The following is a 27,539-nucleotide window of genomic DNA, read 5'->3' on the forward strand; positions in this document are numbered from 1 at the left end:
GAGGTGACATGGTCGGATGTACACTTTAGAGAAATCACTTTAATAGCTGAGTAGAAGGTGGAATGGAGAGGGGAGTCTGGAAGCAGGCAGACTCTCCCGAAGTTATTGCAATTGTTCAGGAGTGAGAGGATGAGGGTCTGCACCAGGGCAGGAACAGCATCTGAGGAGAGGAGGAGGCTTATTCAAGAGTTGTTGCAATGGTGAAATTGACAGTCTATGGCATCATATTGGATCTGAGGAGTGAGACATGAGGAGAACAGAATGCTGGTGGAGAACCTGAGGGACTAGGTGGATGGAGGTGCCCTTCAGAGCAATAGGAAAGGGGAGGAACAGTTTGGGGAGAAAAAGAATGAATTCTCTTTCAGAATGTCTGCTGGACATACAGTTTGGGGTATCTGAATGGCAGATGGAGATGAGAGCCTGGAGGTCAGCAGAGTTTGGGACAGGAAAAGTAGATCTGAGAATCATCAGCCTAGAGATGGTCATGAAATCCCTGGGAGCTGAAGAGGTCACCAGGGGAAGTAGTATGGGGGGAGAAGAGGATCCAGGACAGAATCCGATGGATAGCCATGGTTAGAGGGTGTGACCTGGAGGAGGAGCCAGCCAAGGAGATGGAAGAGGAGTGGTCAGAGAGGGAGGAGGAGAGCCAGAAGTGGGTGTCCTGAAGACCTAGAGAGAAGAGACAATCCAGGAGGAGAGAGTGACCCACAGTGCCTGAGGCTGCAGGAAGGTGAAGAAGGCAGATTGAGAAAAGGTCGATGGATTTGGCGACTAATGAGGTTGTTGGTCACTTTAGAGAGGGCAGTCTCAGTGCAATGAGCAGGTTAGAAGATTGTAAAGAGATAAGAGAATAAAAGAAGAAGTGGAGCCCCTGATCTGGGGTCTTCTCTTGGAGTGGAACCTTCTGAGGGACTAAATGATCACAGATAGAAAGGCAGGGGTGGGAGTGGTTCAAGCTGGGAGAGACATGGGCATGTTTGTAGCAGGAGGGAAGGAACTAGTGGAGAGGGGATTAGAGAAGGGGTTATGGACAGAGGGGGCATTTTGCAGGAGGAGACAGGATGAAATGAGACATTTGAGCAGGTTGAGGGGTTCTCCTTGGCAAAGAGAAGGGCCACCTCTTGGGGGAAGACAGAACTGAAGGAACTGAGTGATAGGAATGAGGAAGGGGGAGAGGAAGGGGCAGGGTCTGTTGAGAGCAGGCGGAGGGGAGCCATGGGAGGCTTGAGGAGGACAAGGAGGTCTGGAGAGTGGGATTGGCTGGCAGCAGGGAGGGCCCAAGGGGGCTTGTGTCCCACACATTTGTGACAAATTCAATCAGAATGTGATTTTCTCCACCTTTATTCAACAACACGTCACAACAGCAGAGATCCCAGGCTAAGCCTCTGCTAAGCAAGATGAGAAGGGGGCCTGAGACTCAAGAGGACAACTCCTCAGGAGTGCAAAGGGGCAAAGAAGGAAGGGAGGAGAATGTGACCAGTGTCAGTGGATGGCAGAGTGAGGCAAAAGAACAGGGCAGCAGGCAGAGGCAGCTCACCAGGAAATTTTGATCAGATTGGGGAATTTCAAACATGGAAGTGGTGCGTGGGGGTGGGGGAGGAGTAGGGAAGGGCAAGGTCAAGGACATGACTGTCTCTGCAACTAACTGGGGTATGCAAAGAAATTCCAGCAGGGAGGAAACTCTGGGCCCACACTTAGGCCAGTGAGACCCTAATCCTCACCTTGGGAGGATAGGCCACAGCAGTTGGGATCCACTTCGAGGGACTGTGTGGTGCTCTCCCCAGAGCTGGTGCCGATGCCAACCTTTCCCCGAACACAGAGCTATGTGTGCAGACTCTGACCGGTGAGAGCTGAGATCGTGGGGTGGCCGGGTCATTCCTGTCACCCACTTCCCGGGGCAGGTTTTCCCAGGCTACAGCACCCACTAGGAGGGGGTGGGAGAGGCTCGATTTCCTGAAACCTGTATGGTTTCTTCACAAAAAAACCATTTGACAGTGGAAACAGGCTCAGAAAAATTCAGACTCATTCAGTCACAGAGCTGGTAAGAGGCATAGCCAGGTCCAAACCCAAATCTCCTATGTTAGAGCTATGGATTCTAGAGTTCAGTCTCGTACCTGTTAGTTATGGAGGCAGCAGGAGGCACCATCGTGCCCAGAGCTTCAGTCAAATCACAGACATTTCTTAGCTAGGTGACCCTGGGCAAGTCACTTCACCTGTTTGTCTCAGTTTGCTCATTTATAAAATGGGGATTATAGTAGCCCTTACCTCCCAGGTTGTTGTGAAGATCAAATGAGTTAGTATCTGAATAGCGACTGGGACATAGATAGCTATTAGTCATTATGCACCAGGGAGCCTCATAATGCCTTCATTCCTCACATCCTGGAAACAGAAAAACATGTGAGATCCCCAGAAAACAAAGCCAGTATTTTCCTGATAAAAGAGAGGCTGGCCACCCTGCCTGTGGCTTGGGAGCCACCAAGGAGCAGTAAAATGGTTTGTTGGGTTTCCATCTATCGGTGCTTGGCAGCCATGAGCTTGGCTCCTTCACAGAGCTCTGGGTAGACCTTGGTCTGGGGGAGGGAACAGGCTTGGGCTCATCCAAACCTCTTGCCAGAGTAGCCACACCAGGCAGACCCCTCCCCCTTCCTGAGCCCTGCAGATAGGGTAAGGATTTTGTGGATGAAGGGGAATGAGCTGCACCCTTTGGAAATGGGGTGATGGTGGTGAAGAAGCATTAGTAGAAAGTGATTTGCCCTCAGGGCTCCAGGGTCTCCTCATCTTTGGAGACCACTGGGGTGGGGCGGTAGAGTCAAGACAGCTTGGTAATGGTGCCTTTCATCAGCTGCGGAGCTGGGCTTTCTCTGTGACTGGCCAAACAAGCCCCCTGCCACCCTATCCAATGAGGCGCCCCACCAGCTCGGTCTGTAACCTCTGCCAGGATGCTGACGATGACAGAAGGGGGCCATACAGTTGTTATGGCAACAGAAGGGCTAATTACAGCTATTAGGGGACACGATAAACATCACCAGATGGTCATCATCAGCGCTCTCTTGTGGGGAAGTGGCCTTGCTCGACCTTCTCCCTGACTGCAGTCCCCTCCTCAGCCTTCTCCCTGTCCAGAGTCCCCTCCCGGACCTGTCTTGGCCTCCTCCCTGTTCCCCTAAAGCCAACCTGGGGAGAGGTCCAGAGCTCCAAGTCTGTTCTGTCTTGACTTCAGCTAACCTACCAGCACCCTGGGGAGGCCTGACCCAATCTTCACTGAGACCTTGGTCTCTCAGGCTGCCCATACAAAGACATGAGGGGCCACTGCCCCACCCGGAAGAGGGGACCATACAACTGGATGGAGACTCCTGGGCACAAATGTGTTCCTTCTAGCCCCAAACTCAAGTGCCAAGGGCCTCAGCCTGACCAGTGCCAACCCTTGATCACCCCTTGGCTAACACCAGCCTAAACTGGACCTCAGGCCCTCCTTTGGGTCCTCAATTGAAGCTTTTTCTGGAAGTCTACCCCCTTCCCCCAGCCAAGAGGCCCTTGCCAGGGTGTCCCAGAGTCACTTCACCAAGTGTCCTTGCCAGGCCATCTGAGGCTTCCTCTGGAGACAACCCAAATCAACCTGGCTGGGCTTGGTCGTCAGGGGGCCAGGCCAGGGTCCTCACCCACCAATATGCTCACTGTCAGAGTCTCACTGTCTTTATCCTTGCAAAATGTTGGGTCCTTGCCTCAAAGGTCACCATATTCCGTGGAATCAGATGGAGGTTCCAGATGCAGGCTGCGTAATTAGCTAATTTAGCCCCAATTACTGTTCCCATAGTAATGAGGACCTATCCTCTGCGCCCTGCTTGTGGTGGAAGGAACGCTGCATTATTAGGGTGCAGTCACTGGGCCCGCCAGTGTAGGCATGCTCAGGATGAGCCTCACTTGTTCATGGCCACATAAGGGCCCATGCTATTATGGACATTTGCCCAGTCTGACTCAGAAGGGGTCCAGGGCCCAGAGTCCATGACGATCAGATTGGTCAGTTCAGAGCCTCATCCCAAGTACAAGGTGGTCCTGATTCTCAAAGAAGGGGCTGGGGCAGTCCAGCCTGGAAACAAGTGAGGGATGATTCCAACCAGCTTGGGCTGAGCCAGAGAAGCCCACACCACACCTCCAAACCAGAAGATGTCAGAGCTGTAATGGGACAGAGCCCTCAGCAGACAGGGAGCTCACCCCCTTTGGGGTAGCCCAGTTCTCCCTCTTAGGGTCTTTTGCTGATCTGCCTCCATATCTTCCACCCACTATCCCCAGTTCTGCCTTCTGGGACCAGAAGAAAAAATCTTAGCTCTGCCCTGGCAACTAGGAGGTGCACTGAATAGAGGGCTTGACCTGAGTTTGAATCCTGCCTCAGACACTGCCTGTCTGGGTGACCTTGGGCAAGTCACTCAGTCTCTGTCTGCCTCAGCTTGTGAAATGGCTGGGTAAGTTCCATGACCTTGGAGGTCTCTTCCAGCTTCCACTCAGTGATGGCATCATCCCCATTCTAGGGCTCTCTGCTTGACCCCGTTACTGGTTCACCCTAAAGCCTGACCCCAGACCTCTTCACACCATGGCCTGCCTTCCTCCTTCCACTCTCCACTGTGCTGCAGCCCATCGCCATCCCTAGAGCTGCATCACAGGACTCCCCTCAATGTAGCATGGCCTCTGCTGCACAGCAAGCTCTTGCTGGGTCCAGGGTCTCCCTGGCACATGGCCAGGGCTCAGTCAATTCATGCTCGCTCCTTCATTCAGCCCTTCAGATGCCTGAAGGACAGTCAGCCCTACCTTCCCATGCTTCCACTCTTTTCTTCTGCAGGCTAAACATAGCCTCAGAGATCAATCCAGTAGAATGCCTTCCAAGAGCACAGGCTTTGAAGTCAGAGAACTTGGGTTCAGATCCTGCCTCTTGGGCTTACTGCCCATGTGTCCCTGGGCCAGTCACTCGCTTTCAGCAGCTAAAATAGGAGGGTCTCTGAGGCCATGATCTAGTCACCATTACAGTTATCCTAGCATGGATATCCCAGGGTGCAAGGAGGCTATCCCTTGCTGGAGGTCTCCAACAGTCACAGGCATAGTAGGTGGGCACAGAATGAACCAGCCACCCTCCAGTTTGTCTCATCTCTAGCCTCAGGACTTACTGACCTCTGTTAAGATATCTTTGGCATGCCACAGTGTAAAATGGGGACCCACATCAGTCACTATGAGGGCTAAAAGGACCCTCTGAGAAGAGGAGAGAGGACAGAGACCTGAGGTTGCCAGATGGGCCCCAGTGGGCTCTTCCTCAGATGATGGGAACTTCATGGTACCTCACCTCAACTGCAAGCAGAGTGCCACTTCTCCAGGTCCCACATAAGGTCCATAGACCACCTGGCATTCACACAGGACCCATAGGGTACCCACTTGGCACCCACACAAGGCCCATACAGTGTCCAGCTGGTACCCACACAGTGCCCATACACTGACCACCTGGCACACACAGTGCTCATACACTGACCACCTGGCATGCAGACAGGGCCCATACAGTGTCCACTTGGCACCCACACAATGCCCATACCGTGTCCACATGGCACCCACATAGCACCCACATATTGCCCACATGATACTCACACAGTGCCTGTCTGGCACACACACAGTACCTGCCTGACACCCACACAGGGCCCACACAGTGCTCACATGGTGCCCATACTCATTCACATCCAGGATAGAGGAAGGCAGATGCCACCAGCTGTGAGGGGATCCCAGGGCTCCCCCATGCATATGATATCCTTATGACTGGCACCCACATGGAGGACAGACCAATGGCCTGCAGGCTCCCAGCTCTACAGGCATGAGGCTTCTGCATCTGCCACCCTTGCCTCAGCCAGCTGGGCTGCTGGCCAGGTCTCTTCTTCCAACACATTTTGGCATTTTCTCTTTCAAAGGTCAGAAGAGGCCAGCGCTTCTGAGTCAGCCAGGCCCCCTGAAGTCAGACCAATGACAGACAGAGGCTCTGCCGGGAAAGGCAGACCAGCTCTCCAAACTTCCCAGCTCTCAGACCCATGACCCGTCCCATAAGGGCAGGATCCGGGCACGGGTACCCACTGCCTTTCCCCCCAGTGGAGGTAGGGTGGTAGAGGTGGACACCTGATCTGGTCTTTATCCTGGTAGCAGAGATCAAAGCAATAATAGTCACTGGCATCCCTGGTGCACTTCCAATTTGGCAGAGCCATTTACATAGGGAATCTCATCGTTAGGAGTGATCGTTTCCAGCTTACAGATGAGGAAACTGAGGCACAGAGTGCCTAAGTCATTGGTGGGGAATCTGCAGGGTCTTCCTGACTCCTATTCTTCACTGTTTCCCCTCTGCCACCCAGTGGGCTATGAGAATCTGTCCTCATTGAAGAACCCAATTCAATCCAACAAACATTTATTAGGCACCTACTGTATGCCTGCATTGTGCTAAACTCTGGGGATACAATTCACAAAAACAGACAGTCCCTGCCCTCATGAAGGTTACAATTTACAGGGAAGACAACCTACAGAAAGAGGTGGGGTGCCCAGCCCGGGGGCATCTTAGATCCTGGAGCGGAAGCCAGGCCCACCCTCAGCCTCTGGCCTCTCCAATGGTGGGCAGCCTCTAGTCAGAGGGACCAGGCAAGGCTCGACTCAGCACTCTGGCCATGCACTTTCCCTGGGAGGGGCATCTCTGCAGCCTTGGAAGCAGGTGTGAAAGAGGGAAGGTTTTCTTGCCTGGGGCCTGCCCTCCAGGAGGGTCCAGACTGTCACTAAACGTGTATTGAGGTCTATGATGTGCCAGGCACTGTTGGACTAAGCTCAGGGGGATAGGAATGTCAGAATACCAGGAGTCAGGATGACCTGAGTTCAAATTCAGCCTCAGAGACTGTGTGACAATGTGTGACCCTGGACAAGTCACTCTACCTCTGTCTACCTCAGTTTCCTCCATGATAAAATGAGGATAAGAGCAGCACCCATATCACAGAACTGTTGTGAGAATCATGTACTTGCAAAATAGCAGTCATTTAATAAACACTTACTCCTTCCCTCTTCTGGATGTCATCGACCTGTCTCATGGTGAAGGACTTTGATAGAATCTTCCTCTCTCTCCCTTTATGAGGCACGCATTGAGTCCAAGCCAACCTCAAAACACGTTGGTCACCAGCCTTTGTGGAGCCAGGGGCCACTAGAGCTTTGCCAATATAAGACACCCTTGTGGGTCCACGAGAGCAGCCAGTGCCAAGATCACTTCCGTGCCTCCTGGGCTGAAGATGCCCAGAGGCCAAGTGGGGTAATAATTGCTCCTCAGGCACCTGGAGCCATGCCCTGGCTGGGCCCTGTATTACTGACAGACCCAGAGCCCCTAACTGGTGGAGTCTGGCCTGTTGGTAAGGCTCCTATGCCCCCACTCCACAGAGATGCCCAGGCCCTGTTCAACAGGGAAATTGAGCTACCCTGGAAGGTAACGTCCTCTGGGTGGATTCTGGGTCCTTGTCCTCAGTGCGCTGGGAGAGCTTTGAAGCCAGGCAGGACCTGAGCATCTTGGCAGATGCTCCTTGACTGGTGGGTGGCATGCACTGACCTTGACCCTCCTCCCCCAGGTTGGCATCACGCTCCACTACTCCACCCTCTCCACAATGCTGTGGATCGGTGTGACCGCCAGAAACATCTATAAACAGGTGACGAAGAAGGTGCCCCAGGGCCTCGGGGGTGAGCAGCTTCCACATTCCAAGCAGCCGCTGCTCAGGTAGGGACCATCTGTGTCTGTATGTCTCATGTGCACAGCTCAAATGGCAGATGCTCTGGTGTCTCCCTGGCTCTGCCCTCTGGTGGCCAGTTGAGGGCTGGTGAGGACATCGGTGACCACTGGGACCCAGAGCCAGGGGGTGGGGGCTGGATGCAGCAGAAGGGGATAGGAATCTGACAAGTGATGCCACCTTGTGAGAAGGACTTCGAGGGCACCCCCGTGCGTTCTCGATTGCTGCCTCACTGGGGATGGAGGCTCACTGAATAATCCCATGGGAGCTTCAGGCCCCTGCTGGTCAGCCCAGGCCAGATTACCAGTATATTCATTCATTCTTTAAGGTGCTAGCCTGCATTGGTTGGTAAAGGGAGTTTCTTCACCTAGCAGTTCCCTGTGTCCATAAAAGTCCCCAGCCTCGTTTCAAGCTATGCTGGCTGTGTCTCCTGCAGATTTTACCAGGGATGTGGCAGATGGGCAGTGGCTGGAAGGACCAAGACTAGCTTTACTTGTAGCATCTCATCTCATGCCTGAATCAGTGTCTTTCCTAACAAATCCAGGATTTGGCCCTTGAGGCTCAGGAGGGTCCCCAGTGTGAGTGCACAGGATACATGTGGTCCTCCCCCTCCCTGGTTGACACCCTTCCCAGGAGGCTGGGACCAAGCCCACATCTTCTGCTGGGCCAGTGGCTTTGCCGGGGTTAACTGGACTGGGCCTCTAGCACCAAAGACAGTCTGTCCTAGAGCCAGCCAGCAAGGCTCCAGGCTGGGGAGACAGGCCAGAAGATGGAGGATAGAAGAGGGTGGGCTGAGCTCATGACCCCATGATGGCCCATCCTCACTGAAAATGTCTGTTTCCCAGCCTGTAGAAAGTCACCCACTCTAACTTGGGGACATTGGCCACCACTTTGGTTCTGGCTGTCCTGTTGTCACGCTTCATTCCCTCATACCTGGGCTGGGAGCTTCACTTGACTTTGGCTCATTCCACTCAAGCTGAAATGCCACATGCCACTCAGCCTGTCTTGACCCTCCCAGGGTCACCTGAAACCCTGGAACTCTAGCCCAGATGGGCTCCTTCTTGACATCATGCTTTCTTTTTCCTCTTGGGAAGGTTAGTTTCGTGCCACATACTGATGTTGATGGTGAGGGTAGGTCATTGCCCACAGAGAGTAGAGGTTCCCAGCTGAAAACAGGCATTCCCTGCAGTCACCTGTGATGGCCAGGTCACTCTCCTCTTCTCAAAGCTCTTCCTTGGTTCCCTATCTCCTCAGTCAAGTCAAGCTCTGGACCCAACATTCAGCCTTGCCCCACCCACCTCTGCCACCTTACTTCCTGGGACCCTTCCCCATGCCCTCCACCCAAACTTGGAAGTCTTTTCCCTGAGACCCACCCCACCCCCTGTGTTTTTCTGTCTGTTTTTAGGGAGGGAGGCAGGGTCGAGCAAAGGGTAATCAGAAGTCCTGGGTCCAAGTTCTGACTGCCATTTCTCCCTTCCCTCCCTGCGCCTGCCCCAGGCTCCTTCTCGATGACTCAGCTGTCACCCTGATGTTGTGGGCCTGTTGGGCCCCCCTGCCCATCCCTTCATGCCCACTTGGGGACCCCCTTCTCCAGGGGGTCTCCCTAAGATCCCGAGGACCTGCCAGTTATTTCCCAGTGTTTGTCCTGTCCGCAGCACTTAGCACAGAGTCTGGCATAGCACAATCACCCCCTCAACATGTGTTGACTGACGGACTCCTTCATGAACTGAGCACCTCGTATGGCATATTACAGCTCTAGTCTTAGTCGTCTTGTTTCCTGCAAGACCCGGAATTCACTCTGTGAGGGCTGGGGTGGGGGGAGGCTCTTCTCAAACTTCGTGTGTCCCCCCAACACACACCCAGTACAAAGTTCCGTGGTCTAGTAGGTCCATGTAGTGAGTGAATGAATGAATTCCTCAGTGCAGCCCCATGGCATGTACCAGATTACAGTCAAGAAACTGATGCAGAAGCATGAACACCTGACCTGAGCAGCATGTGCCCGGGCAGGAGCGAGCAGAGACAGCTGCCATCCATCCCACTCCAGAGAGCTCCCCCCAAACAAGGGCACCCAGGCCCCAAGAGGAAGGATATTTCTCCCAGAAAGAGGGTCTTTGGTGCCAAGTGCATTCACGTGTCCATGATCAGAGCCTGCTCTCTGGGGCACTGTCTGGGCTCACCTTGGGGAAGATGCCTCTAAGGACTCCTCAGAGGAGGCAATATTTGAATGAGACCCCAAAGAGCCAGAAGAAGCCCTTCCTGGGAGTCTAGCCACAGGAGCTTCCAATGTCCAGGACCTCGTAATTGGAATGGGGAGATGACTGTTCGGTGGTCATTTGATGACCTGATGAGCTCAGGGATGCAGGCAGGAAAGCCCATTTGTCGCATGGAAGCCTTAGACGGGGCTCATTGGTGGAAGTTTCTGCTTTTGTCTGAGAATCAAGTCAGTGGCTGCTTGTCCAGAGTTAAGCTAGGAACTGCAGAAAGAAACACTCTGTCCTTTCAGTACAATCAAGCCAACTGTGCTGAAACTCCCGCTGCAGCACCTAAGAGTGAGTGAGTGAGTGAATGGAAAGCATTCTCTAAGCACCCAATGCCAAGCGCTGTGTGCTAAGCAGTAGGGCTACATAGAGAAGCAGACAGTGCCTGACTCAGAAAGTTTACATTTTACAGAGGAGATGGCATGCAAAAGTGTGCAGTGGCTAAGGAGGGGGCACTTTGGTCCAGAAAGTTATAGGGATGAGGCATGAGGCCTTAGGAGAGCGCATCAACAAACCTCATCCAGGAGCAATGGCAGACCTGACTTGATCATAGTTCATGGTCCCAGAATTGGCAGTGGGTAAACTGAAAGTCAAGGTGGTGGGTGAGGCCATGGAGGAGGAGTCTGAACAGTGGGGACTGAAGCAGGTGAAGCAGAGCATCTCCTGAATGGTGCCCAAGAGATGCAGTCACTGGCCAAGGTAGGGAAGGGCATGAGGAGGGGCTGGAAGGAACCAATCTGCCAAAAGAGGCGAAAATAATCTGCATGAAGGATGAGTGTCCAAGACTGGGGCAGGGGAGGCCCCCTGCAGATGGAAGGTCATTCCTGATGAGTGATCAGGGCCAACTGCTCTGTCATCCTCAGGGTTGGACTCTGAGGACCAAGTGGGAGCTCCTTCTTGGTAAGAAGAGCACTCCAGCATGTTCTTAAGTCTCAGCCAAGCCCACGAAGGGGAGGTGCAGACAGGGAGGATGTAGGTTGTCTACCACCCACTTTCGCCTTTGTGGCTCTTCCATGACTCTTCCCCTCTCTCTTTCCCCTCCCCCTCCCTCTTCTCTATTCTGTCTCTCTCCCTCTCTTTCTTCTCTTTCTCTTTCCTCTCTCTCTTTCCCCATCTTCCACTCTCCCTCTCCCTCTTCTCTCTTCCTTTTGTCTTTCTGTCTCTTTCCCCTCTCTCTTTCTTCTCTCTCTATCTTTCCTCTCTCTTCTCTTTCCCCATCTTTCTCCCTTCCCCCTTCCCCATCTCTCCTTCTCTCTTTCTCCCTTCCTTACCCTCAGCTGCTGAAATGTTCCTCACAAGTGAGCCTGTTCCGTTTTGATAATCCTTCCTCACAGTGACTGTTGAAGGGGCTGTTGCTAGTATCATGAGATAATGATGCACCATCATTCCCCCATCAAGGAGCTTAAACAGTAGTCATCTCCTTATTAACACACCTCCTCCAGCAAGCCCGGCTTCAGCTTATCCCTTGGGCAGAGGAGACATACTGTGCTCTGGTTTTCTTCCATTTGGAAAAGGTCATGAGGGAATGGAGAAACCTTCCCAGAACAAACAAGTATTCATGGCCTCCTTCCTTCTGCCCATTTCCATTAGATCACCTTCACCATCACAAGGGACCCCGAAAGTGGGGGCCAAGAGAGGCTGCAGGTTGTTGACCAGGGAGGACAGAGCAGTGAGTCCTGGGCTCATGACCTTGGCAAGCCTCTGTCTTGCCGGGACTAACTCTAACCCTCCTTGAGCTCTTTCAGACTTCCATGGGCCTTGTTGACCCAGAAACAGAGGCATCCCAAAGCCATGTGGAAGATTACGTTGAGTCTGTGGCCATTTTCACTGAGATGTGAGATTCCATTGTGGGCTTGTGCAGTCTCTGAGAGAGTACATACTTCTAAATGGCTAACCTTGGTCTTGGTGTGCTTTTAGACAGATTTGATTAGTGGCTGTAATGCCTAGTCTTCATTTCTATGTCGTTTATTCCACTATGATGTGATACGGATTACTAGTCCAGACCCTGAGCTCCTCTCACCCAGAATCCTAGAAAACTTCCTTAACTGCTCTTTCCAAACTCTGCCTTCTCCTCTCCAACTCTACAAACTACTGGAGGCATCTCCTCACCTTACAGGCTGATTGTGCCCCTCTTTGCCTTTAAGCAGCTCCCTCCTGTCTCTAGACACTGCCCTTCACACTCTCTAGCTTAAACTGGTAGTTTGCAGAGCCTTGTATTTATGACTCTGTTTTTATATTGTAGCCCCCAGAGGAATGTAAGCTCCTCTAAGGCAGGGATGTAATATTCACTCAATTGAATCACAGGGTTCCAATGGGACTTTTCCCATCTCTACCTGGGGCTTTGACTTCCTTGCCTTTGCAGTACGGCCTGCAACATCATTCTGTTCCCTGCTAACACCTCTGCCAGTATTCTCCTTAGGTCACTGACTAATTCCTTAGAATTAGAGGCACAGGGACTGGTGAGGAGTGACAAGAAACTCTCCAGGCTATTCCATGTGGCCCCTGCCTATCTGTTGCCCAAAGTTCCTCAGAGAATTGAGGATGTTTCATAATGGGTCATCAGGAATAGCTGAATCTGACTCTTTTCTGGAAATTTACACCCTTCTGAGTAAGTTCTTAAGGTTTGTGTGTCATGTCTCTGAGTTGATCTTCTCAGCTACCACATGGTTAAAGTCAAAGACAGTGCTCGTAAGAAGGCTGTATCCTGACCTACAGAATTCCAAAATATTGTCAAGCGTGTTAATCTGACTTGTTTTGGACCTAGTCTTGGAGGGGAAGGGATATTTCATTGGGTGCTCTAACTCCTAGTGCTACCAGTTCTGGTGCTACATGGGAGTTTGTCCCTAACTGGTTTTGTGACCTTTTTTCCTGTGTTGTATCATTCAGTAATGTCTTTGGTTCCTTCCTCATTTTTAAGGTAGTCAACATTCTGGATATAACTTGAATTTCTAACTGAAAACCAATCATCTTTCTAGTCCCTTAAATTGGTCCTGAATACTTTATGCAATATTTCTTGGATTTTTTTAAACTTCATCCTCCCTTTCATACAAGTATAAAGGCCATCCAGATATATTTGTGTTTCTTATCTCAACAAAGGGATTTCCTTTCTCCTCATTAAAAAGGACATCTGTCAGAAGTTTTCTGCAGAAGCATCCATTGCTACTGTTGGCCTGGAGTTTCCCTGTTCTTGGCAAAGGTTTGAGAGAATTGTATGGCTGTTTCTGCCTTCTATTGGGTCTCAGCTGCAATTGTCTTTTCTGTCACCAGAAAGATTTTCCAGGGCTGTTTGTCTATGATATTGCAGCCAGCTTCTGAATCTATTTGGGGCTGGATTGTGCCAGAACTAACTGGAAAAGTTCCTACTTCATAGAAGGAGAATAAAAGTGGCATCCAAATCACTATTCTATGTGTATCCCCTTGGGAAAGATGACCAAAACCATAGCTGGGCCTGTGGTCTTGTCCTTGCCAAGGCCATCTCTAGAAAAGCACACTTCCCATGTGTGATCTATAATCTAAAAGGTCTTGATAAAGCTCATTGATAAGGACAGGTTGCCTAAATACAAGGCCTCTGGGTGGAGACAGCTCTGCCAATTCCATATTGGTCAGTGGGGATGTTGAGCACAGAGCTGGCTTGGGTCATGGACTGAAAGAGTTCCCTTGTCATCCATGGCATCACCATCTTGCCCATTCACAGCTGGACCCTTTAATACTACATCACTTGTTCTTGTTCACAAGACTGAGAAAAATAGCCGACCTCTCTTTAAAGCAGGAGAAAAGTCTCTGCCCCTTTCCTCCCTTCCAGAGAGGACAGCAGGTGTATTGTCCAGCCAGATGTCAGAGGATTGCCTTCTACCGATTGCCTGTTGGCCAGTCCCCAACTTCCCTGGGGGCATTGCTAACTTCCTAAGGCCAGACTCTGGTAGAGTCTAATCTTCTGACTCTGTCTTCTGTATGCACTGTGTGAGGGTCATCATCTTTGGCATCTTTGGCAGTGTTTAGGGCACATCTGAGAGAAGCTAGGTAGTTTGCTAGGAATGCTGAGTTGGCAGACAGGAGGCTCAGCTCTGTTCCTTATTGACTGTAAGGTCCCAATTTCCTTTTCTTTAAAATGAAGTGGTGGGCCCAGATAATTTCCAAAGTTCTTTCTGAAGTTAAATGCTGTGGCTGATATATGGAGGAATCAGTGGCTCCAGAGTGGTACAGATAGTCTGTCAACCTGTCAGGGCATCTGGAACCACGGGCTCCAAAATTCTTAAGCCTGTTTCTCTCTGGATGAAAAAACCACTGCTGGGTATTCAAATAGACTTGATGACCCTTGAACAAAGGTGGTCTCCAGATAAGAGTCTGAGCTACAGTTTGGTCTGAGAGTATGAGGAGGTCTCTGCCAAGTTGGGAAGAGTCACCTGGGAGGGATCCAAGGACAGTGTACATTCAGTGCCTATGAAATGAAGGTAGAGGGTTGCAATCAGTGAGAGGGAGACCTCAAGAAAATCCTTTCCATGGCACATCCAGCCCTAGAAGCAGATAGTCAATGGAGTATTTCATAAGTCAGCCAATCTTTTAAAATTAGTTCATAGCTTGGCAAACCAGAAGTGATGAAAATTAAAAGGAATTTCCAACCTTTTATCATATAAATACTAGGACAGAGATAATGCTTCTTATGAGAAAGAGGATCTGGTTCAAAGGCAGAAGAAATACTCTGGGGTCTGCTTAGTTGCCTGGCTAGTCTGTCTTCCAAAGAAGATTGTCCCCTGAGAGTAAAGACTCTCATTCTGGAGAGAACAGTCACACAGAGGTGAGACTCTGAAATGAAAAAATACCTCTTCTGATGGAGAGAAAAAGCAACTGAGGATATTCCTCTAGTCTTATGTGACATTTAAAAAGGTTCAAGAGACATGACTTATGGATAATTTAATCACTTTATTAATAAGACCAACAGGTTGTTAATAAAAGGATGGTTGGTCATTTGGCCATCTCTCTTAGAATAAAGACCTTAATGGCAGTGGGGTCACAGTTTATATGCCCTTTGAAGAGGAGGGATACCTAATCACCTCTGATTGGTTAGTCAAATGGAAGGTGGGCTATCTTTGGATACATGACTTAGATCACTCAAATCTTGATCAAAGAGACATCAATTTCCATATCACCTGTCTTAATAACAGGGAGAATCAACCATTCCCCAGTCCTGTCCGAGCAAGCAGTATGAGCAGAAATACATCAATTAGCCCATACTTAGAATTCCTTTTACTGTCTGAATAGATCTTGACCTGGGTAAATCTCCAAGAGATATTTCCCACACTGATTGGTTTCTGGATGAGAAAGTAGAAAGGGGGAAAAACCTTGGGTCTAATACAATAATTAGTTATTATATATAAGAAAGATTCATTTCTTACATTGATGTCTAGGTTGCAAAGGGCCTGAAACTCTGAAAGAGCTGAAGCTTAAACCAATGGACTCTAAGTCTCAAAGGGAAATGACAGACCCCCTTCTTCCTCTTATGGGAAGAGGCTAAGGATGATGGCTGATGTTCAGAAGCTGATAGCCAAGAGAAGCTTCAAAGCAAACATCCAAAGAGTGACCAGGGGAGATCAGACTCAGAGAGGAAAAACAAAATGATGACCCTGGTGGTGCCCCAGAAGTCAGTGACCCTGCAGCACCAGACACATGAGCCGCCCCACCCTCCCTACCCATGTTCCTGGCTGTACACCTACCATTCATATGTCTACTCTTCCCAGCAATGTTGTATGTGTAGGAGACTATGCTATAGGTTTATGGGGAGATTGCATTTGATTGCTTTCTTTCTGGTTCATTTCATTAAATGTCTTTTATGTGAGCTGTCATCTGAGAGGCTTATACAAGTAAACACTTTAGTGGGGGCTCGCGTGATTGTTTTCAGTGAATGTGATACCACAGAATACCTTGAAACTGGGGTACCTTTTCACTCGAGGAGAAAGGGCTAGGGAGGCTTCCAAATTCTACATCAGACTGCCCCTGACCAGGACAGAAGCACCCTCAGAGGATGAAGCTGGGATCAGACAGAGCAAGATGTCTCTAGAAATCAGCTGTCTGATTTTTTTCCCCTTCTTTCCTCGACCTAAAAAATGTCAGAGGAGAAACAACCAGAAATCTCCATGCCTTCTGGTACCCTTAGTCAGCCAAAGAAATTCTGCTTCCAAGGCAAGTCAGCCTTCTTGGTGGTAATTTTATGGCTGCTTAGGGGCTAATTCCCAATTTAGCTACATGTAATTAAGTCTAATTTGGCCATCTATTTTGCCCTTTCTAATAAAGTGCACCTAAGTTGCTTCTGAGGATACGAATGTCTTCTGGGAGTTTCGTGGTTTGGTTGGCTTGGTTTTTGTTGAGCTTTGTTTTGTTTTGTTTTTAATTTGGGGTAGAGTAGAGGTGGAGGTGGGGAGAACATGGCAGTCCATAGTTATGATGCCTGAACTGAGTGGGTATTGTGGCCAAGGCAAAATCTCTTCCAGCCTGCACAGCGACTAAGGAGGGGCAATCCCACGGCTCTCTAAGTGGGTTTGTCATTCTGTAGGGAAGGGGTGACAGGTATGTGTTGTTAAGATGCCCATTTTATGCATGTGGAAAGTGAGGCTCAGAGATGAAGGGATTTGCCACAGTCCTGCAGTTGTTAATGGTGAAAGCCCAGGCTGCTTCTGACTCCAAGTCCATTGCCTCCCAGAATCTCCCATCTACAATAGCTTTTGCAAGGCTGTGGCTGTGCCCACATTTGCAGTTAAGCAACTCCACCTCCAAGCACGTTGGCCTCCATGAGCCTTATCAATGACATCCTCTTCGACTCCAATGTTGTGGGCAGAAGGGCTGCTCCTCCCAGCTGGGATGAGCTGATAAAGGCTGGGCCAGTCCAGATGGTCAGGAAAGTCTTCTCACTCTGACCTCCTCAGAGTCACACTCAGGTAGACATCCCCAAGATGCTAGGCAAACTCAGCAGCTTCTGTCCAGGAGCAGGGAGGAAAAGGAGAGAAGTCATTTTTTCACAGATAGTCCCTCATTATTAGATGGAGCCACTGGCCCCTAGACCACTCTCTCCACTTGGGCTGGAATTGTAGCTGTGCAAAGCAGAAATCTGGCATGCTTCTTAGAGCCAGTACTGGACAGTCATATTTCCAGGGACAGCTCAGGCTGGGACCTCATGAGCATTCAGGGCTCATACAGTGGTCTGATCCAGGGCACAGCTGGAGTGAAACTTGCTAGGTGCAGTTTGAGAGGAGAAGTTCTCTGGCAGGAACTTCCTGTTCCTCTGCCCTCTTGGTTCTGCCCTTGCATAGCCATTGTCTGATTTCTTTGAGATCTGCTTTCCTCAAATCTGAGACATGGCAAACCATGCCCAGCTTTTTTCTTCTAAAATGGAGGGAAGGATGGCTTCTTGCCAAGGTTCCTATTAGTTCAACCTTAGCAACTCTATCTATCTTAGTGAATCTCAAGCCCAATCAACAAGCACTTATTGAGTGCCAACCATGTACCACACGCTGAACACAAAGAAAAGCCAAAAACGAAACAGTCCCACCCTCAGGGGACTCATTGTCTAATGGGAGAGACAACATACAAACAACAATGTCCAAACAAGATGGCGACAGGATCAATTGGGGAGACTCTAAGGGGCATAGTCCTAGCATTCAAGGAGTCAGGAAAGGCTCCCTGTAGGAGGTGGACCATTAGCTGGTACTTGAAGGGAGCCAAGAAGCAGAGAAGGAAAAGCAGAGCCCTCTCCATATGTGACAAATCAGGAGAAAATGGATCTCCCTTCTTTTATTTCTCCACCTTCTAAAGAATAAGATAATCATAATGGCAAATCAAGAAACTGAGAGTTTTTCTGTTTCATTTGGTTCTGGAGAGGGAGAACTCTGGCAGGTGTGGAGGTAAAGCATTCTCCATCATTCTGTAGACTGCCTCGGTGGTACTCTTAGAAAGTCATCCCAGCTTGAGAGGTCCCCCTATGCCTTGTCTACTCTCTCCTCCTGTATGGGCTTAGGGCTCCATGAAGGCATTAGTTTTGTTTCTGACTCTGGGTTTTCACGCAGTTGTTTCCCACTGAGGTCCCCCCACTCTGCCCACCCCTACCTTTGCTCACATGAGGATGCTTTCCTCACTCACCCACCTTTTACCTGCCTGGTTTCTCTGGTACCTTTCCCAAAGAACAGACTCCCAGTGTACAATTAACCTGAAGTCTCCAGGATCCTGGGGCATCCTCCTTGCATTGCCATCACTAGTTTTCCATGTTTGTGCACTTAAGTCAGGACGCAGCTGAGGCCTCAGGTTCCAGCGCTGGTTCTTGCCCTGAATCATCTGTTCTGAGGTCCTGCTCCCTGCACATCAGCGGCTCTCTGATGCTGAACTCAGCAGGTTGCCCAGCCATACTCCCCCTTTTCAGACTGAAGTTCTAGTGCCTCATTGTTCAGGGTTCCCAGCAGGTATCATATCACCCACTCAGTTTAGCTTCACATGGAGATGAACACTCTTGTGTAAGCTATGGTCCAGATAGCTCCTCTACACATATCAGCTGCTTTTCTCCTCTGAGTCTCTTATCCAACTGCAGCAGACCCAGCCACACAAGCACCATCTGGGTTTGCTCCCTGGGGCTTTGGCCTCTCATCCAAAACTGTGGAATTCTTTTGGTCAGAGTATTCATGCCCATGTAGATCACCGGAAGCCTCTGGCTTCACTTGTCTCTGAAGGGTGGGAAATTTCTGTCTTGTGTCAGGCCGTCAGCATCTGCCTCAGTCCCCCCTGCAGGGAGGTCCCTTCCAGCCCCTCCGTCTTTATCACTTCTCCCTTTGACCCACCTGACTGCTTTATCTCCACATCTCTGGGCTCATTCCTTGCAGGAAACATGGCTTCTTCTTCCAGTGATTCAGCTCTGTCTCTCCCTCTTACCCCCTCTCCTCCCTCTGTCTATCTCTGTCTCTCTGTCTCTTCTCTCTATCTCTCTGTCTCTGTCTCTCTGCTTGTCTCTCTGTCTGTCTCTGTCTCTCTTTCTGTGTCTCTTTTCTCTCTCTCTCTCTCTGTCTGTCTGTCTGTCTGTCTCTCTCTCTCTCTCTCTCTCTCTCTCTCTCTCTCTCTCTCTCTCTCTCTCTCTGACTCTCCCATCCCCCTGACTCTTTCTGATGCATGAATTAACATGATTTTAGTTGTAATTTAATAAGTCTTAATAACTTAATAAGTTGGTCATAATTTTTGTCTGGGCACTTCCCAGGTCCATAAATCCTGCCCTAGACTCTCTCCTGAGCCCCAAGAGTTGCCTTGTCAGAATGTCCACCCACATGCCCCATAGACATCTCCAGCTCAACATGTTCAAACCAGAATTCCTTGACTTTCCCATTAAAGGCACTGGTCCCCAGTCTCCTCCCTTTCAGTCTCCCAGGTTCATCCTCAGCGACATCTCTAACTCTTCCCTTTCCCTCTCCCCTCATATATCACTTCTACCCAGACAGCCTCTCCCCCATTGGTCTCTTTGTCACAGCCACCATGCTAGTCCCAGCCCACAGCACCACCTGCCTGAACTCTGGCAGTTGCTTCTTCTTGGACACCTGGCTCCCAGGTGCTCCCTTTCTTAATTACTTCCCACCCAACTGTCATAACAATCTTCCCCAAGTGCATATCTGACCACTTTCCTCATCTGACCACCACATGTGTGGCTACATATGCCTTTAGAATAAAATACAAAATCCTCACCTTGGCACTCAAAGCCCTTCGAAATCCAGCCAGCTAACCTGGTTTCCAGGCTTATTACACGTTGTTCTCCTTAACACACTTGACTTTCCAGTCATTTGTTGGGCAGACGGTGGGGCTGGGAGCTGGGGCAGATGGGAAATCTGCATCTGCCCTTTCCAAGTCCAGTGACTTTGGAGAACAGATCAGAGACTGCCTGTGATTTTAGAATGGCCAGGGTCAGATGGCATTACCCTGGCACAGACTCTGGCTTAAAAAGACACAGTCCCAGCACGAAGGAGCTAACACACTAAACTATGGCTAGGAAACTCACCCAGCATTTCCTTCAGAGAAAAAAAAAGGCCATAGTCTTTGGAATGTCCCTCAGACCCTGCTCAGTCTCCACCCTGTGTCCTGCTGGATGGGGAGTCTGCAACTGCCAAGCAGCATTCAGGGCTTTCCATCCCTCTGCCCACAGCCTGGAACAGCCCCATGATCCTGACCAGGGCATGTGTCCCCTGGCACCAGGGCAAGGGGGAGCTCTAGATCCAGTTCCTCTGGAGCCCCTTTCTTCCTCAGGTTCACAATTGACTGCAGTTCATTTTATAATGTCACTGACTTGCCAGCCTATTACCATGTAAAGTAATTTAAGCTGTGACCATCTGATTAGTGTAATATTTGTCATCCCTACTCACTTACATCTGTCCCACTGAACAGCCCTGGCTTCTGTCCTTACACTGTCAGGGAGTCTCATTTCCTGGCCTTGGGGAAGGAAGGGCCCACTGTCCATGTAGGATCTCCTCCCTGAAAGTCTATGCCTTTATCATCACCATTATGGCCCAGTCTGGAAGGGGGAAGTACCCAATCTGTGGTGGCAGTCATCACAGGCTTGGAGAAAAGAATGTAGTAAGGGATGGCAGCAGGGGGGCTCAGCATGAACTCCCTCTGAGAAGGGCAAAGAGTCTGGAAGGCTCTAAAGCATGCTTTGCCTTCTTACTTGGCTATTTCTCTGATGCTGTTGTTGGTGGTGAGATTCCCCTCCCCTCATTTGCCAGCCTAGGTTTGGTTCTGGAAAGGAAAGGCCTAGCACCACAGTATCCCATCTACTGGGTCTCCTGTCACTCTCCTCAGTGTGAGCCCCAAACAGAATACAGCCTAGGCTGTGCCTGAGTCCCTGGCTCTTTCTGATCTCCATGCCAAGGAAGGTTCTGGAGGAAGAGCCTTAGAGGGATCACCCCCAGGAACAGGATCTGTCCATTCTAAAGGAGGCCCCAGATACCAGGGGGTCTTTCACTTAACACTCTGCAAACAGCATGGGAGGGGGCATGCCATGAAGATGTTAAATAGAAAATGATCCCTCCCACCACCCATCTATTCCAACCTACTTGAAGTCCCCAGAGAAGTCCAAAAATGAACTGGCTTTCTATGAAAGCGGAATACTAAGAGCCCTCCCACTTCACTTACTACCTCCTTACTCCTTCTTTGACATCGGACAAGTCACATGCTCCTGGCCTCAGTTTCCTCAAATCTTCCTACACCTCTTCAACCTGCCCCACTTTGTCAGCAAAGGGCCCCTCTGCCCACTCTACTGAACAGATGGAGCCCACTCAGCATACCCTTCCTCTGCTCCCATCCCCTTTGCCTCAACCCCCTGGAAATCATGCCCCAGTCTCTGACAATGAGGAGACCCTTCTCCTTGCCACAGTCACCCTTTCAGCATTCACATTTGATCCCAACCCTCCCGCCTTCCCCAAGACAGTTCATCCATGACCCACCCCTACTCTGAAATATTCAGCCTCTCCTTTCCTACTGGTTCCTTCCCTCCTGACTCCAGACATGCTCAGGTCTCCTCTATGCTTAAAAAATGTACTCTATGCCCAATTAGTCTCAAGTTATAAGCCGATATCTCTATCGGTCAAAACTTCTTGAAAAAAATGTCTAAACTCACTGCCTCCATTTCCTTTCCTCTCACTCCTCAACTCTTTGCAATCTGGCTTTCAATTTCATTACTCAACAGCACTGTCCAAAGTTACCAGTCCCTTAATTAAATAATAAATTAACTCTCTTAATTGGACAACCCGATGGCTCAGTGTGTAGAACACTGAAGTTGAGTCAGGAAGACTTGAATTTGAATATAATCTCAAACACTTCCTAGCTGAATGATCCTGGACAAGTCACTGAATCTCCCTTAGCCTCAGTTTCCTTACTCATAAAATGGGGATAATAATAACACTTGTCTTCCAGGATTATTGTGGCATAAAATAAGATAATATTTGTAAACTGAATTTCAAACCTTAAAGTGCTCTACAAACTCCAACTCCAATTACTTGCCAAACCAGCTGGTCTTTTCTCAGTCCTAATCATTCTGGCTATATCTGGAGCATTTGACCCCACTGACCACCATCTCCTCCTAGATCCTCTCTCCTGGTTCACCTCCTCCTGTCCTCCCTCCACATCACACCCCTCCTGTGGGCATGCCCAGGTCTGTGCTTTTCTCTTCTATTCTCCATTTCTACTCTTTCTTGGTGATCTCTTCAGGTCCCATGGGATTGGTGATTATTTCTCTCCCTGCAGACATCTCACAGATCTATGTAACCAGCCACAGACTCTTCTCTAAGTTTCATTCCTGCAACATCAGTGTCCAGTTGGACATTTCAGACCAGATGCCTCAGAGGCAACGTGTTGAATTCAATGTATCCACATTTTCTGTCCCCACCCAAACCTCCCCTCTTCCAGACTTCTGTATTTCTGCCCCAAACACCCCCATCTCTCAAGGTCTCAGGTTTGTAAGCTCAACATTATTCCAGATGCCTCCTTCTCCCTCATCCCAGCTGTCCAATCAGCTGCCAAATGTTGTCATTTTTACTTTTGCCATGTCTCTCCCCTCCAACGCCTTCTCTTTATTCACACACCCACCACCTTAGTTCAGATCCTCATCATCTCTCAGCTAAACTGTTGTGGCAGCCTCTTCATTGACCTCAAGTATCTCCTCGCTCAAATCCATCCTTCATTCAAGTACCAAAGAAATGTTCTTCAAGCAGACTGACTCTGTATCTCCCTTTTTCAACTAACTCCCATGGCTTTCTGTTACCTCCAGAATAAATGTCAACCCCTCTGTTTAGCCTTTAAAATTCCCTACTACCTATCTCTATGGACTAATGACTGCCCCTCAACCAGAATGGCTTTCTCTGTGCTCCTCATTCAATAACACTCTATCTCCTGCCACCATACCTTTGTACTGGCCATCCCCCTGAGAGAAATGCCCTCTCTCCTCACCTCCATATTATAGAATCTCTCTCTTTTTTAAAATGTGCAGGTGCCCTCTTGTTCAGGGCGAATTTTCTGATTGCCCCTCCCCCATCCCCTAGATGCTCTCCCTCCCAAGCTATCTTGTATTTAGCTGCATTGTACACATTTTTCCTTTTTAACTTTATATTTGCACCGTCTATGTCTTTATACATATGCACTGTCTTTCCCCTCAGAATGTCAACTCCTTGACAGTTGGGACTGTGTCCTTTGTACTTTAATCCACAGCACCCAACAGAGTTCCTGGGACATAGAAGACTCTTTAGACACACTTGTTGATTGGTTGATTGGAGTAGGTAACTTTCACCTATGGGTCTGTGATCTGTGCCTTTATGTCTCTTCTGGGTCTCAGTTTTCTCATCTGAAAAACAGGAGATAAATTAGATAATCTCAAGTTTGAGAGCCAGGAAGAGTTAGTGTCTGGTGTGTTCGACAGATATCACAAAAGTGGGGCTTCAGATCCTGGCACATCCTTGAATCCATCCGAGCCTCAGTTTTATGATCTATACGGTGGGAATAATGATCCTTCTGGTGCCTGCCTCCTAAGGTGGCTATGAGGATCATATGAGAAATAGCTCTCCCCCTCATTCTCATCTTGTTCTGCTCATCCCTTTCAAGAATGTTCAGATAGACTCGGTCCTGGGACAAATCCCTGCCCTGTTATCCCTTTATAGCTGTGTCCTCTGGATTTTTATGTGGATATATCCAATGATGGTTTTGTGGGGCTGAACAAAAGCATTACAGCAGGGTACAAATTAACTGGGACAGAGTCGCCTCATGAAATGTACTGACTTATGCAACAAAACCAACAACTTCTGACATCTTTTAAAACTTTTAATAGGTGACACCTCCCCACACCTTGTAGCAGTCATTTCATAGATGTGACTTGGCCATATTTGGACCCATATTCTTTAACTCATCAAGAAACCACACTTTTATCTCCTTGGATATCAAGTGTGCCTTTGCCAAACAGCCTATTTTCCATATCTAACCTTAACTAGGTTAGCCTCTAGGTGTTCAGTGGGGTGTAGATCAGGCAAGTTGGCAGGACAATGGCGCAGATTTATCTTCATCCCTTAGATATGTTTTTTTTTTTTTAACTTTCATAGCATGAGACATGAGTTAAGGTCATATGGCAGTATTCCATCCCTTTGGGGAGCTTCTGGAATTATGGAACAACCCTACTTCTTAGTAAATCAATATCTGTATCTATATATAGAGGCAGCTAGATGGCACAGTGGATAGCGCCTGGGCTTGGAGTCAGGAAGACTCATCTTTATGTGTTGAAATTCAGCCTCAGACACTTACTAGTTGTGTGACCCTGGGCAAGTCACTTAACCCCGTTAGCCTCAGTTTCCTCATCTGTAAAATAAGCTGGAGAAAGAAATGACAAACCACTCTAGTATCTTTGCCCAAGAAAACACCAAATGGGGTCATGAAGAGTCAGACGCTATTGAAACAACTGAACAAAAACAACAGAAGTATCTATATGTGTATATACAAACATCAGCATTTATCATTCTTTTCATAAGGACAAGACTTTGGGTTGTATTGCATGTAACAAACAATCCCCCAAGCATTTTCGAGTGTCTATTTTGCATGTGATGAAGATGCCTACATCTTATAGGTTCCACTGGACTTCTGATGAGTTTGATACAGCCAGGAATGAAAACATGAAGTTCACCAGTAAAAACAACTTTTCCTAATGTTCAGTACTCTAGTCTTCATCTTGTCTTGCCCACAACATGAATTGAGTTGGGTTGGGTTTCCCACATCAATGGCTGACAAGTGTCCTGTTTTGTATTTTTTTGTTTGTTACTGTTTCTCCAATTTCAGACAATCTGCTTGCCCCACCAGTCACGTGCCTCTGCAGGTCTTTGCTTTCTTTCTGAATGTTCATTTGGCTATTCAGTGGCAAGAATTGGTGTTTTTTCCTACTCCAATTCTTGTGGACTTGAATAATCTTTAAAATGTTTTATTTCCCCATGCCAGTAGTCACTATGGTGTCTTTGTCAATGCAATACAACTTGTATATGTTTGTTGGAGAAATGTCCATTGTTTAAAAACCACAGGATTAAAAATCCATCAAAACAGAGAGTGATGAAACCTGTGTGGGTAACAGAACCTCGAAAACAACAAGCAGAACTTACTATATTGGGAAAACTAGTCAGGGTCAGACATTCTGAATCAGCTTAGTTTTAGTCAAAGCACCTACACATGCCCAACAACATCCCAAAAAGCAATTATAATCATAGGCTGATCCAAGCTACTCACACAGCCCTGTAGTAATATGGAAGTCCATCCTGCACAGATTGGGTGAGCTCCGAGAAGCTGGAGTCACTTGATTAGCAGATGGCATAGTGGGGATGGTATTGCCACTTCATATCTCCCCATGATCTGGATTTCCTCTGTCAAGGCTCCAAAGTAGGAAAGGTCTTCATCTCATACGGATTTGCAGCGATGACTGTTTGGTGGGGCAACATCCATTAGAAACATTGTTCTAAGATTTTATGGATCAAAGTTATGCCCAAGGGATTATGGGAAACATTTCTAATTGTGACAATGTCCTGCCTCCACCACAGCTTATTAGTTGAATTCTCAAGAAAATTTTGGAATCTGTACTTGTAGTGCAGGGATTTTCCAACTGTCAGTCCATGAAGGATAGGGGTGAGATTCTACCAGGTCATGGTTTACTTGGTATTCTTTCAGCCTGCAATGATATGTTTCCCAGTTTCTGCCATTTACTTACATTACCTGTACTGATAAATCAGTCTGGGCTCCTTAAGGATAACCCTTCTGCAGTTTCTGGTGGGAATGAATTGGTCCTAAATCACCCTCCTAACCCCACCTCCCTGCTTTGTTATAACACAGTCTACATGACTCAGTCATCTGTTCAGTACTCTTTTGTCAGTCTAGAACACTGGCCAAGGTCTTGCGTATGTCACTGATGATGGTTGACCTTTTGATTCTGTCCTTGGACACTGGCCATTTCAGAGGCTCTATGCAGAGGTGAACCTTGTTGGGTTAGTTTTGATAAATCCAACAGCCTGGACTTGTTCAGCTTTGATTGGCTTCTTCCAAAAGCATTTCTGTAGGGTTGTGACCTGAGAAGTTCCTTTAAGCATGGAAGGGTTAATTTTCTTCTAGCTGCTCTGGGTGCCATGTTTGCTTAGGGTTAATATTGTTTGTGTTGTTGCTAATGTAACTATCGCCTCTCTCTCCAAACTTTTAGAGCTGGTGGTTCCTCTGGTTTAATCCCAGATTTGCCCTAAGACTATGCCAATATCCCAGGGTCCCCTTATGTCTGGAGATTCAGGTCACCCTTCCTCCATCCCCTAAGTCTCTAAGACTTTCACTTACAAAAAGCTGTTTTAGGACCACAGGAGGCCACATGGCATCTGGCCAGTGAAGGAGCATCCTGACCCAGAGCAAAGAAGCCTCCTTCCCTCACCCATTAGTGTGTCCACCCCTGGGCCTGTGGCCACACCTCAGACAGTAGCGCATCATTTGTTCTTCCAAGTCAGCCCACTACCCTGAAACTGGTAGGCCCATGGACTCCTGTGGCCTGTGGAAGTAGTTCTGTTGTATGGAGGCTCAAAGATATGGTGAGATCCCTTGTACAACACAGCTCATTCACTGCTAATCTAGACTCTGCCTAGCTTTGGACCTGCTGTGGGATGGCTTTTGGTGACTCAGATCACTGCACATGGCAGCCACTGGAGTGTCAGTCCTGCCTGGGGGCCCTAGTCATCAGCTTCTGAATGTTGTCACAAAGAGCCAAGGACTGAGACCAGGGCACTCATTGTACAGTCAGTCTATCTATCACTCAGAGGTGCATGCACATGTGTTCAGGTGCACATGTGTGTACAGGCATGCATGAATGTATGTGTGCACATGTGTGTGCAGACATGTATGTATGTCTGTGCCCCCATTAAGGATAATGGTGTCCAGGGATGAGGACAGTGATCACATTGCTGTGGCATGCAAAGATCTTTCCTGATAAATGACAACCCAACCAGCTAATTAGTACAATATTACTGTCCCTGTTTTACCAATGAGGAAACTGAGGCTCAGGAGGTGAAAGATGAAAGGCCCATGGTCTCACATTTAGCGGTATCAGAGCTGAGATTTGAGTCCAGGTCTTTTGGCCATGTAGCTAATGCTTTCCTCTGCGTTGTATTGTGGAAAAATCTGGATGGGGAGTGGGGAATATGGGGTCTCTTCCAGGCCATGCTGGCAATTTACTGGATATCCTTGGACATAGCCCTCCCCTCTCTGGGTCTGCCTACCTTCCTTTGTGAAAGGAAGTCAGGGAGGGGGAGGTGCTGGATAAAAGATTCTACAGGCCTCCTTCACGCTCTAACAGTCTCCACTTGTAAGCCCCACTGTAGACTCCAGTAGCCAAGAGGTGGATGGGCAATCAGAATTATGTGGTGACATTAATGGCCACCTCAGGGCCTGCTGTGCCCAGCATCAGCCCAGACAAGGTCAATGGCCCACCTGCAAGGAATTCACCTGCTCTGCAACC

The 27,539-nt window shown here is 48.8% G+C and overlaps 1 protein-coding gene across 4 annotated transcripts in view; it reads left to right on the forward strand.

The window, feature by feature from the left end:
* The window catches only part of ADGRA1 (adhesion G protein-coupled receptor A1), a 282,987-nt gene that overhangs the window by 238,703 nt on the left and 16,745 nt on the right, over positions 1–27,539 (forward strand). For all 4 annotated transcript variants that reach the window (XM_072629136.1, XM_072629134.1, XM_072629135.1 and 1 more), the window contains one exon: positions 7,611–7,756. In XM_072629136.1, the coding sequence (XP_072485237.1) occupies positions 7,611–7,756 (146 nt within the window). The remainder of the gene's footprint in view (positions 1–7,610; positions 7,757–27,539) is intronic.

The sequence above is a fragment of the Notamacropus eugenii genome, chromosome 1 (assembly GCF_028372415.1).
Source record: "Notamacropus eugenii isolate mMacEug1 chromosome 1, mMacEug1.pri_v2, whole genome shotgun sequence".
NCBI lineage: Eukaryota > Metazoa > Chordata > Mammalia > Diprotodontia > Macropodidae > Notamacropus > Notamacropus eugenii.